This window comes from Mizuhopecten yessoensis, unplaced genomic scaffold (genome assembly GCF_002113885.1).
Source record: "Mizuhopecten yessoensis strain PY_sf001 unplaced genomic scaffold, ASM211388v2 scaffold6085, whole genome shotgun sequence".
NCBI classification, from domain to species: Eukaryota; Metazoa; Mollusca; class Bivalvia; order Pectinida; family Pectinidae; genus Mizuhopecten; species Mizuhopecten yessoensis.
In genome coordinates this window covers 65,976-79,951 of record NW_018406372.1, presented here as the reverse complement: position 1 = coordinate 79,951, position 13,976 = coordinate 65,976, and the positions used below count along the sequence as shown (strand labels likewise).

Genomic DNA, 13,976 nt, shown 5'->3' with positions numbered 1-13,976 from the left:
CACAGACAATGTGAACCTGTTCTACAACACTCATATAAGTATACACGTGTCTACTGTGTAGCTACACAGACAATGTGAACCTGTTCTACAACACTCATATAAGTATACACGTGTCTACTGTTTAGCTACAAAGACACGGTGAACCTGTTCTACAACACTCATATAAGTATACACGTGTCTACTGAGTAGCTGTACAGACAATGTGAACGTGTTCTACAACACTCATGTAAGTATACACGTGTCTACTGTGTAGCTGCACAGACAATGTGAACGTGTTCTACAACACTCATATAAGTATACACGTGTCTACTGTGTAGCTGTACAGACAATTTGAACGTGTTCTACAACACTCATGTAAGTATAAGCCATTGTCAATGCTAGGTATATCACACACATAGGATAGTTTGAACATGTATCCCTGTAAGCTTTGTCACACACACACAGGTAAGTATTTACAGTTTTACAACACAATCTGTGAATTGGTCAGTTAATTTGTAAACTGGTAAGAAAGTATGTTAACTAGTCAGTCAATTTGTTAACTGGTCAGTCAAACGCTTAACCGGACAGTCAATGTCATATCCGGTCTGTGAATAGGTTACCTTACCTTAATCCCCTCCGCGCCAGAAGGCACATAAGGCCTCAACGCTGGCTGATCAATTCTTTCTGTCCTGGGCTGCTGTTTTGGCTGTATTCCAAGTCCCCTAAACTGCTTGGTTCCTTTCTCTCTCTACTGTACTACGTCATGTTGTATTTGGCCTCCCTCTTGTCCCTTTGCCGTCTGGTGCCAATCCCAAAGCTGTTACGCAGTCATTCTGTGAATAGGTTAATCACTCAGCAAATATGTTAACCGGTTAGTCGATGTATTAACCGGTTAGTCGATAAGTTAAACGGTTAGTCGATATGTTAACCGGTAAGTCGATATGTTAACCGATTAGTCGATATGTTAACCGGTTAGTCGATATGTTAACCGGTTAGTCGATATGTTAACCGGATAGTCGATATGTTAACCGGTTAGTCGATATGTTAACCAAGTTAGTGCCGCTACATACATCTAGTGATGTTAATCATCTTTAGCTGGTTTCGACAATGCTTCTGATGTTATTACTCGATAGTATATTTGGAAATACTTCAGTAATCTCAGATAATGCCGCAACAGAGACAGCTAATGATGTAGATACTCTATATCTGGTTTATAAATATTTCAGTTATCTCAGGCAATGCCGCACCAGTTACAGCTACGGACGTCAATTTTCTATACCTTATATAGAAATAATTCAGTATGCCCAGACAGTGCCGTACCAGATGCAGATCGTGTTATTTACACTCTATACCTGGTTTAGAAGTAATTCAGTAATATCAGACAGTGCCGCACCAGAGACAGCTACCGATGTTAATACTCTATACTGGGTCTAGAAATAATTCAGTAATATCAGACAGTACCGCACCAGAGACAGCTACCGATGTTAATACTCTATACTGGGTCTAGAAATAATTCAGTTATATCAGACAGTGCCGCACCAGATTCAGCTACCGATGTTAATACTCTATACTGGGTCTAGAAATAATTCAGTAATCTCAGACAGTGCCGCACCAGATTCAGCTACTGATGTAAATTATCTAAACCTGGTTTATAAATATTTCAGTATTCTCAGACAATGCATAATAAGACGACTTATCTAGCAAATAAATAAAAAAAACTCCGGTAGTTTCCGAAACTTGCTTTTGCCACCAGATAATAAAATATCGAAGTGCAAATCTGGATAAAGAATGGAACAATTTAGAGAAGGTCAGATTAGTGGCCAAAAAACCCACTTCAGTTCATTTCAATCTAAATACTCAAATACTCTAGAGTAGTTTCAGAACATATTACTGATCACTGACAGTGACATGTTTGAAATAGGGATCTTGCTAGATAGATTAAATTATGTTCAGAACTATACTTATTAGCTCATGATATGACCTATTAGAGATGGGACTTCCCTGCAGTAGTTTTAGAAACATTGGTCTCCCTTACAATGTCCCGCGATAATGAAGTTCTCTACTGATATGAGATTATTTGATAGTAGTTGCAGAAAAATATTAATGACTGTTGACAACGAGGTGCTGACAAATAAATATGGCAAAAGATTACAATTCTCTAGAGATGTTTTGGTCAAATTACAAGCAATGACTTACAGTATTTATTTAGTTTTAAGTAAACCTAAATAAATATGATTGAAAACAAGAAAACTATTAATAAGAATGAATGCGATCTTTCAGTATACGGTAAGAAACTGTATCAAGTGAAAAAAACAAATGTTAAAACGCATAAAAGATTCCCTGATGAAGATTTCTTGATAGATCTAAATATCTTTTGAATTTTTCAAAATCTATGTATATTTTATTATACATTTGGTTGTTGCAAAATATTGTTTTACAAAAGCATAATAAGCCTGTAATTCGTCTTTCGAAAAATAGGAAATGACTGAGTAAGATTTCAATATATATAATGGACTATACTTTTTTTAAAGCATGTTTTTTTTTTATAAAGTCGAGTGTGGACCTGATAGATTTGACCGTTTAGCATATTACGTTGTTTCCCAATTGCCTGTCGTAGTCTTTTATTTGCAATTTGTATCTTAGGAACAGACTTGTGGTGAAGGAATATCTAAACTGTTGTTTTCATTTGCAATTTTGTTTTGTGTTATTGGAGCGTCATCCAGCTGATAAGTCTTAAAACATCAGGACCCATTTGACCAGCGATTTTATGAAGTCTCCAAACTAGTATCCGAAAGGAATAATGGACAGATTTAGTTGAATCCTTTTATAATGTTAGTGATACAGAGACCTAAAGCAAATACAGGGTGGTTTAGATAAGGTGTCCAGGCATTGGTTAAACTGGAGTGTCCAGAAGATTTCTAACGTTATATGGTATTCGGTTTTATTGCTGTAATGTCGGTTAGTATGGTCAAAAAAGGCATAAGATGATATGACTCCATTTCTGGCTTGACGACTTTTTAACAGAATCTTTACAGTCATAACATAGATTATACACAACAGTGCAAAGACGTCTTTTGTTTCGTCCGTTTTCTAGACATAAAAGTAAAAAAATAGAAATATAAGGGAAATTTACATCTTGACATAAGCATTGATTGTCTCTCTTAGGTTCACGGCCAAACTTTGACAATTCAATCGGTGTCCTGGATGTCCTTTAACCCACGTATATCTAACCACGAAGAGTAAACTCAACGCTATAGACAACATTAGATGTTCAAATTCAGAACTACCATATCCTGGTAGAATAGTCGTTTGTGATAGCTTAGATTTAAAAACAAAAGTCAATTTTCTTACCCAAATGTGTTTTAAATTCAGTTGTTCTTATTTAAAAAATTCCAAAAGAAATAAACAATGACATATGCATAGAAATATAAAGTTCACAGTTATTCATCAAGCTGTTTAGGTACGCGTTTCCCATTTTTAAAGGATTTTACTATCTTCTTGTAATATTGCGTTTTGAATACTATCAGTTAAATTTTTTAATGTTTTCTCCTGAATTTCAGTGCTTAAATAACATCCAAATATAATAAAGGTATGCTTTAAAAGGTAAGCTCTAATAAACTTATTAATCCTATGTTCTATGAGCAGCCTTACCTTTGAAATCTCCACTGTCTTACATGTACCGATGATTTAGGTTACCATCAGGATGTCCCAATGTTCGGTCAGTTATCCCCAACATTTTTGCAACACACCCTTAACAAAATTGTCAAGATTTAATACAACTGTATCCAATTTTAAATCTTACAAAGCTTCCACAAATATCAAACAATTATGGTTACTAACTTGTTGTAATCACGCGACTCAGGTATCCAATTGTTATCAGGGACATGTCCACTCATGTTTTTCATGCAATGTATATATATTTAGCTGTGGAAATTTGATCAAAACCTAATTTCCGTAGGCTCTCAATCATGAAAGTCCTTATCCAATAGTGTCCAAATACTTTCTCAATCCCTAAATCCTTGCAAAGCTATCAACACCAAATCTTTTAGAGTAGTCAACAATGTAATCGATATGTCTTTATTTAATAAAATCAATGCTTCATCAAAATTGATTTTTGATTGAAAACCTCATAGAAAATCTTGAATGGAGCGAATAAATCTTATATATCAGTGTTGTATTACACTCCATGTACAATATGGCTACATAACATGCTTAACCATTTACGCTTGCAGATGTCGGTACCCATTATGCCGATATTTTGAGGTGACCGATTTAAATTGAGTTTTGCAGGAAACCCCGACGGCCAATGTCAGGGCTTGGTTGGCTAGTTGGATCGATAAGGTCATCTTAGGACGGGCCTCCATGTGTATTGTACGTATATGTGTACACGTATGCTGGGGCAGGGTGCCAATGACATAGAACATGATATAAATTATAGTTAAGCATTCAAGGGCCCGACAGGTAGATTCAAAATGATCGATTTGGCTATTATTTTTAAATATTTATCTTCAGCCTCTGATGATTTAGAAATCAAACACCTTTCATTTGCGGTAGGACGTTACATTCTTTAACTTATTCATACAGGATGATTGTCTATAAGGCCTTTTTTTGGGCCCCGGTATATTCGGATTGTCACCTCCTTAATTTGTTCAAAGATCTCTTATTGTATCACATGTGACAAAACTAAGGTAAAAGTTTGACCGAAAGTGGGTTTTTGGGGTGGCAAAAGGGATAGGGATAAAACACAAATATAATTTGTTGTTTTCAAAATGAGTTAAAACACCAAAATAAAAACCATTTCTGTTTTTGAAAACAAATGTAAATTAAACAAGCATATATAAAAGAATGAAAAATGACAATTGTCACTTAAAGATTGTTTATATAACGGGGGATTAAGTCAGGGGGTTGTTTTAGGTAATTTACAAACGAAAAGTGTTTTGTTTCCTCAATAATTTCCTTTCTTATTTTTGTTTTGAGTTGAAATTTACAAAGGTGGGGTCAACATTTGGCCCCCACTTTGATTTCCTTTATTCTTTTGCCATATGTAGATACATAAAAATGATTAATAACTGAATAAATGATTATTCATTATTATTACTGATAACCGTAGTGGACCTCTTTGCATAACACCAGGTTGAGTGACGGGGGTATCCTAACAAAGTGACCGATAAATATCACAGACAAATGTTAATTTGGAAATGAATTATGATAGTGTATGGTGTATAAAATTTCTGCTATTTTGATACTAAATATGTCATATTGGTGGACATGAAGTAAGCGTAGTAATACTTTTAATTGGAAAAACATGCAAACTTTTCACAAAATACTGGAATCAGCTTGTCTATCCGTCTGTCTTCCAACTCATTCTAAAGTAGTGGACCAATTTCAACGAAAGTTTCCAGATATGATAACTGACACCTGAAGTTGTGCATTCGGGTATTATTTTTTCATTCTGACCTTTTTTCCTCAAAATTATGGCCTTGTGTTGAAAAGTCCTTGTCCGGACATGTCCTCCAAAACCAAGGGGTCAATTTCAACGAAAGTTTCCAGATATGGTATCAACCATCTGATGGTGTGCATCCAGGAATTCTTTCTTCAATCTGACCATTTTTTTTTTTACTGAGTAATGGCCCTTTGTTGAAAAACACTTGTCCAGACAACTCCTCCAAAACTATGGGGCCAATTTCAACACATCAGATATGGTAACTGCCCCCTGACCTTTTGCATCCAAGAATTTTTTTTTTTTCAGACCCTTTAAAAAAGAGTTATGGCCTTTTATTGAAAAAAACTTTGTCTGCCTCATAAACTTCTGGGTCAATTTCATGAAAGCTTACAGATATGGTAATTACCCCCTGATGTTTTGCATCAGGATAGTATTTGTTCATATCGACCCTTTTTAAGGAGTTATGGCCCTTTGTTAAAAATCTTTGTCTTGATAACTCTTCCTTAACTACTAGAACGATTTCAGCAAAAGTGGGTCATCTTGGCTAACAAGATGTGGTATGAAAGTATGTTTTGGCATAGGGAGGGAGTACAAGAAGTATGTCAGTGACATATAAACACTAACACATTTTACTAACATAGAGGACCCTGAAGGAGATTAGCCTTTGGCTAAATCAGGTTTTTTAATCCTCAATGAATAAAGTTTATTATTATAATTATTATTATTATATACATACATAATTACTGGTGGGAAACTATGGATTAATTTGCAATGCTTTGCCTAAGTTAGCCTTTAGATTACAGTTCTGGTTTATATAGGAGCGGAGGTATTAGTAAATCTTTGGCTTACAGTTCTAGTTATTATTTTTGGTGCCTTTTGACCATTCATTAAACAAAATATGAAGGGATATTACACTATTTTATATCGTTAACTCTTAACAAATAAAGCAAGGAACGATACCCTTGTCTGACTCCTCATACAAAAAAAGATTTCGGCACATTTGGTTTGTATGACTTTGAACAAAGGTCAAGGTCATCACAATTAACAACACTTAAACTCATTTACATGAACAACCTACTTACCAAATATCAACACCCAAGGACCTTTAGTCATGAAGAAACACAAGTTAAAGAAATGTGGGAAGAAAGCTATGTTATTCTTTTTTTGAACCAAAAGTAGTATACGACAAATTTACCGGTTTTCATTTTTTTTGAAATTCCTGATGTTGAAAGATATTATTCGTAGCCAACTTTTTAAGAAGTTAGAAAAATAGACTAGTTTTAGAACTATATGAATTAACGTGTCAAAAATGGAAAATTTCTCATTAGAAATGGAATTTCACACATTTTGCTGCTTAATTCTTAAATAAAAAGAAAATTCTTTATTGAAATACATGTAGTGTAATATTCGGTATCAAAATAACAGTTGAAATACGTTGCACACGATGATGATATAATTGTATAGACATTGTGCCATTTAAATGTTATAGGAGGAATTATATTACAGCACCTTAAACACCCACACAGGTGTAAGTCAAGGAGGTTCCATTTTTCATCAAACGAATTCTGAAACTAATTGTTCCTGATTTAAGCTTCCTATACCCATACCTTTTTGGATTTATCATGTTTAGAAATTCCAAGTGGGGGCTGACACTAATGTTAAATCTCCATTGGCGTTGACCCTACCTTTACTCATTTGAGCACACCTACATAAAATGCATATTCATTACACTCTTTCCATTTGTTTTATACTTAAGCATTGAACTGTTTTTGTATGGTATTTATGATCTATTTGAATGACACAGCTTTGCAAGCAAACAACATAATGCGCGCTGGCGTTCCATTTGAACTTACAGAATTCTGGTGTCATATACTCTTGGAACACCAGGTTGTATTCACGGGGTATTTTTCAGGGGTCTTTGTGTATCTATTTCCCCTTTGTTCATACTGGCTTAGTGCCATTGTTTTGTGTTCGATTAATGATTTAGCTGCATGGAGAGAAGAACATAATCATGCTATCAGGTAGGGTCACGGGGTATTGGTTTTTCGGTTACGGTAGGGAAACGAATGACACTGCGATGTAAACATCCTGATACAAGTGCTGTGGATACTTAGATAAAATCAGAGTTTGCTCCCGTGTCTGACCACACTCAAAGGAACTATATTACGGTAACAACATGGATATTGTCAAAATCACAACGCCGTAATCATGTTATCAGAACTGGCCTTAAGGTCGAGCCTCGCCACTTGGTTCATATCATTGAAACATGAAGAGTTGGGATCCCATCTTAATATATTGTATATATTTACTGGACATGAAGAGTCGAATGCATTATTGTTATCACGACTAGCCCTGTTCCCAATGGAATGGTGGTCACAGGGTGACAATGACCAACACGGAATCGTTGATATTTCAAACCTATAATCAAATATACGTTTTCCAAGAACCAAACAAGGAATACAATTTGGTTGCCCGAGGGCCATGCCTGGGACGTAGTAAACAAAATGGTTGTGTTCACATCCTATTATTAATTGAAGGTTTGATAAGCATGAAAAAAGATGACCATAGTCATATTATTTAGGTTATTGGCATGATCTGGATATTTATTCCCTGTTTGTTTGTTTGCAGTATCATTTTAATGCAACTATTTTGTCTCGATTTCTTAAAGTCCCATGTTCCATGATACTCTGAATGTCTCAGTACCAATGACGTCAGCTGACAATCAGTGGGCACTACCGTTACAATTAAAGAGTTACTATACTTGTTGATTTATAATAATCTGATGGCAATATAAGGCCACACAATTAACAACACACTGAATCGTACATTATATATTGTCAATGTATGTTGTTTGTATTTTTAATTTAACAATTAAATCTTTTCAAAATTTGTAGCAAACAAACTGAATATGTCTTGTTATTTATAGTCATACTCGACTATTTTTTAGAAATATGTTTTGACCCCATGACAGTACATGTAGAAAGACACGTGTGGGTAAACATGGAAATACTACGCTAATGATGTTATTGACACCAATCAGTAACATGTGAAGGAGATATATGGTTTGAGATTGAAATTGTCCACGTTTGTTATAAACACAAGTCAGAGTCCTCATTCAAGGCTCTGCCAAAGGACAGATTTACGGAATGATGGGGAGACTCCTAATGATTAGGACAGGAAACACTGAGTTACACAAGCAAGTAGCCCTTTATTACAGAGTTATTATTATCTACGTGATCTACAACAATAGTCTGATCAAGTGGATATGTAGTTAAGTGTGTGACATTGTTAGTTGTTAGATATCGAATACTCTGCAGTAAACAGGTCATTTAGTCCAGACAATAACATGTTGTAGGTAACATTTGGGTGGATTGCCAACCATGCAGGGTGACATGTTGTATGTAACATTTGGGTGGGTTGCCAACCATGCAGGGCAACTTGTTGTAGGTAACATTTGGGTGGGTTGCCAACCATGCAGGGTAAGTTGTTGTAGGTAACATTTGGGTGGATTGCCAACCATGGAGGGTAACTTGTTGTAGGTAACATTTGGGTGGGTTGCCAACCCTGCAAGGGTAAGTTGTTGTAGGTAAAATTTGGGTGGATTGCCAACCATGTAGGGTAACTTTTTGTAGGTAAAATTTGGGTGGATTACCAACCATGCAGGGTAACTTGTTGTAGGTAACATTTGGGTGGATTGCTAACCATGCAGGGTAACTTGTTTTATGTAACATTTGGGTGGGTTGCCAACCATGCAGGGTAATTTGTTGTAGGTAACATTTGGGTGGGTTGCCAACCCTGCAAGGGTAAGTTGTTGTAGGTAAAATTTGGGTGGATTGCCAACCATGTAGGGTAACTTTTTGTAGGTAAAATTTGGGTGGATTGCCAACCATGTAGGGTAACTTTTTGTAGGTAAAATTTGGGTGGATTGCCAACCATGTAGGGTAACTTTTTGTAGGTAAAATTTGGGTGGATTACCAACCATGCAGGGTAACTTGTTGTAGGTAACATTTGGGTGGGTTGCCAACCCTGCAAGGGTAAGTTGTTGTAGGTAAAATTTGGGTGGATTGCCAACCATGTAGGGTAACTTTTTGTAGGTAAAATTTGGGTGGATTACCAACCATGCAGGGTAACTTGTTGTAGGTAACATTTGGGTGGATTGCCAACCATGCAGGGTGACATGTTGTATGTAACATTTGGGTGGGTTGCCAACCATGCAGGGCAACTTGTTGTAGGTAACATTTGGGTGGGTTGCCAACCATGCAGTGTAACTTGTTGTAGGTAACATTTGGGTGGGTTGTCAACCATGCAGGATAACATGTTGTAGGTAACATTTGGGTGGGTTGCCAACCTTGCAGGGTAACTTGTTGTAGGTAACATTTGGGTGGGTTGCCAACCATGCAGGGTAAGTTGTTGTAGGTAAAATTTGGGTGGATTGCCAACCATGCAGGGTAACTTGTTGAAGGTAACATTTGGGTGGATTGCCAACCATGTAGGGTAACTTTTTGTAGGTAAAATTTGGGTGGATTACCAACCATGCAGGGTAACTTGTTGTAGGTAACATTTGGGTGGGTTACCAACCATGCAGGGTACCTTGTTGTAGGTAACATTTGGGTGGATTGCCGACCATGCAGGGTAACATGTTGTAGGTAACATTTCGGTGGATTGCCAACCATGCAGGGTAACATGTTGTAGGTAACATTTGGGTGGGTTGCCAACCATGCAGGGTAACTTGAGGATGTCAGTACTTATTATAATCAGATATTTCTTTTTTCACCAAACTTGCTTTGCAAGAGTACGGGTCCATGTTGGAATCAAATTATCAATGAATTACATGCATGGGATGTTACTTTAATTGTCTACATATTATGATATCCGACTTGTTTTAAAGAAGAGACAGAAAGTATAGTAATTTGTAGTTTTTAGTGCGTCAATGTGTGTAGTTGTGTGTGCGTCTGTGTTTGAGTCTAAACGTTGTAAAAAGCTTGCGTAAAAGATGAACTCCTGAAATCACAATGTGGTTAAATCATGTTCTTTACTGATAAGATTTCGGTGATCATTTGCCAAGTTTAAAGGGTCAAAGGTCATGTCAAAGATCATACTTCACCACTATTTACGCCATAGTATAGTATCATATAAATATACAGCTGATTAGATGTTGGTGATCAAAGTTCAAGTTAAAAGGGTCAAAGGTCATGGTCCGATCGCACTTGACCACTTTTAAATATAAACTATGTATTTTACGATGGTTATTAAACGATGTACTGCTATTTATACTAATCACTCTTGTTGGATCGGATGTTTACACTGGTATTCTTCAAGTGGAGAAGAAAACCGGAATACCTGACGGAAATCCACAAGGTCGGGCAGGTGACCCCCTACCTTTTACGTCCGACCGGGGCATTGAACCCCGGCCGTCTTAGTAAAAGGAGAGTGCGTTATCCACTGTAACATCCGACCATCCGCTTTTGAAGTAAAACTGTTGATAATGCAGTAACCCCTGCGCAAATAGAGTTCATATTTACCCCATAGTAACATTGAGTTTCATTATAAGAAGATTCTGGTCAGCAGTCAAGGCTAAAAGGGTTAATGGTAACGGGTAGTGAAAAGGGGATCGGAATGGTTATATGGTCAGCGGTCAAGGCTAAAAGGGTCAATGGTAACGGGTAGTGAAAGGGGGATCGAGATGGTTATATGGCAGCGGTCAAGGCTAAATGGGTCAATGGTAACGGGTAGTGAAAAGGGGATCGAGATGGTTATATGGTCAGCGGTCATGGCTAAAAGGGTCAATGGTAACGGGTAGTGAAAGGGGGATCGAAATGGTTATATGGTCAGCGGTCAAGGCTAAAAGGGTCAATGGTAACGGGTAGTGAAAGGGGGATCGGGAAGGTTTTTGGTCAGTGGTCAAGGCTAAAAGGGTCAATGGTAACGGGTAGCGAAAGGGGGATCGGGATGGTTATATGGTCAGCGGTCAAGGCTAAAAGGGTCAATGGTAACGGGTAGTGAAAGGGGAATCGGGATGGTTATATGGTCAGCGGTCAAGGCTGAAAGGGTCAATGGTAACGGGTAGTGATCGGGATGGTTATATTAAAGTTAGATCTCTGTTGACTTTATTTCAATTTTATAATCATTTTGTTTTCAATATATCTATGCATTCTGAAACAAAGATTGCTTTGGATATTTTCAGGAGGTTAGAAGGAGGTACATTCCAGTTTCGTGATAGAGGACCTATAGAAGTCAAAGGCAAAGGAGCCATGGATACCTATTTCTTACTTGGTACCAATGATAATCTGATGAAGGAACCAAGGGATGAATTTGCTACGCTTCCGCTCATTAAAACAACCGAAGATTTCTCCCCAATAACTGGTATGAACGGACACGACTCTACTGTTGACAAGACAGCAGATCAGGATAACGGACAGCAATCTAATCGGAAATCGAGTTCAAAGACGTCAGCATGGAGTAAAACCTCAACGATTTCCAAAAACCAAAGTTTGACCTGTATTCTCTCGTGAAACTACGGGTTACTGATTTCAACTTATATAATGTTGGTCCATTTCAAAACAGATTAAGGATAGAAAAAGAATGTACATAACAAGACAAAATGACAAACTTTCGCCCCTGTGATGAAATGAGTTCTCATTGACGACACCCACGAGGTAAATCTAGGTAATTGCACGTACTCCTGGCAAGAAACAGGGACAACGTAACCAGTGGACAAACTAATAAGCAATATCAAACTGTCGAAATTCCTATCGCACAAGGAAATGAAATAATTCTACATGAAAGCACATTGATAACCGCAGGACTTAGTATTTACTAAGAAATATGTCCCATATTGCATGAACTCACATACCATCTAGAAACGAAAGCTGGTTTGTTTACTTCCTGAAATGAAAAAAAAATCTTTGTACTCTGAAAGGTTTTTAAACAAATCGGTGGTTGGAAGAGGGGATGTCATGGTAGAGCAGTTACGCACGATAAGTAGGGGTTTAGTAAATTAAAGGGATCACACAGGTCGTCTGTCAGTCTCTACGGAATTAAACGTTAGGACGAACGATTGCTTAATATCCGTATTACCAAAGAGCAGAGGGGAAATCTTTGTTTTTTAATTTTGGGCGTGATCGGTAATGGTTTGTGTAACTAAAATTGTATTTTGAAACAAGTAAAGTTATGCATTATTAGAAAATTTCATGTTTGTGAATATCTTTTAAAGGACATAAAAACCTTCAATTTCTTTAATTTAGTTGAATTAACTGATAGCTTATTCATTGATATATCTCCTGTTTGATGGCTTTCTATAAATATTCGTGATATATTATCAAAACAGGGTATCATATAACAATGATTTCAAGCACCAACAACGTGACTTTAATGTGAAACAGCAGTTATAACATTAATCTTTGTGTTTGTTAGTTGTATATGTATTAGTTGTATATTTGTTAGTTTTATATTTGTTAGTTGTATATTTAGTTGTATATTTGTTAGTTTTATATTTGTTAGTTGTATATTTAGTTGTATATTTGTTAGTTTTATATTTATTAGTTGTATATTTAGTTGTATATTTGTTAGTTTTATATTTGTTAGTTGTATATTTAGTTGTATATTTGTTAGTTTTATATTTGTTAGTTGTATATTTAGTTGTATATTTGTTAGTTTTATATTTGTTAGTTGTATATTTAGTTGTATATTTGTTAGTTTTATATTTGTTAGTTGTATATTTAGTTGTATATTTGTTAGTTTTATATTTGTTAGTTGTATATTTAGTTGTATATTTGTTAGTTTTATATTTGTTAGTTGTATATTTAGTTGTATATTTGTTAGTTTTATATTTGTTAGTTGTATATTTAGTTGTATATTTGTTAGTTTTATATTTGTTAGTTGTATATTTAGTTGTATATTTGTTAGTTTTATATTTGTTAGTTGTATATTTAGTTGTATATTTGTTAGTTTTATATTTGTTAGTTTTATATTTAGTTGTATATTTGTTAGTTTTATATTTGTTAGTTGTATATTTAGTTGTATATTTGTTAGTTTTATATTTGTTAGTTTTATATTTAGTTGTATATTTGTTAGTTTTATATTTGTTAGTTGTATATTTAGTTGTATATTTGTTAGTTTTATATTTGTTAGTTTTATATTTAGTTGTATATTTGTTAGTTTTATATTTGTTAGTTGTATATTTAGTTGTATATTTGTTAGTTTTATATTTGTTAGTTTTATATTTAGTTGTATATTTGTTAGTTTTATATTTGTTAGTTGTATATTTAGTTGTATATTTGTTAGTTTTATATTTGTTAGTTTTATATTTAGTTGTATATTTGTTAGTTTTATATTTGTAAGTTGTATATTTAGTTGTATATTTGTTAGTTTTATATTTGTTAGTTGTATATTTAGTTGTATATTTGTTAGTTTTATATTTGTTAGTTTTATATTTAGTTGTATATTTGTTAGTTTTATATTTATAAGTTAAATATTTGTAAGTTGTATATTAAGTTGTATATTTGTTAGTTTTATATTTGTTAGTTGTATATTTAGTTGTATATTTGTTAGTTAA

At 35.1% G+C, this 13,976-nt stretch overlaps 1 protein-coding gene across 1 annotated transcript in view; it reads left to right on the top strand.

Moving 5' to 3' along the window:
* LOC110451488 (guanylate cyclase soluble subunit beta-2-like) overlaps positions 1 to 12,828 on the top strand; it is a gene marked incomplete at its 5' end in the record, with an annotated part of 67,137 nt that extends 54,309 nt beyond the window's left edge. The window contains one exon of the mRNA XM_021499531.1: positions 11,607 to 12,828. Coding sequence (XP_021355206.1) covers positions 11,607 to 11,934 — 328 coding nt within the window. The remainder of the gene's footprint in view (positions 1 to 11,606) is intronic.
* Positions 12,829 to 13,976: the final 1,148 nt, after the last annotated feature.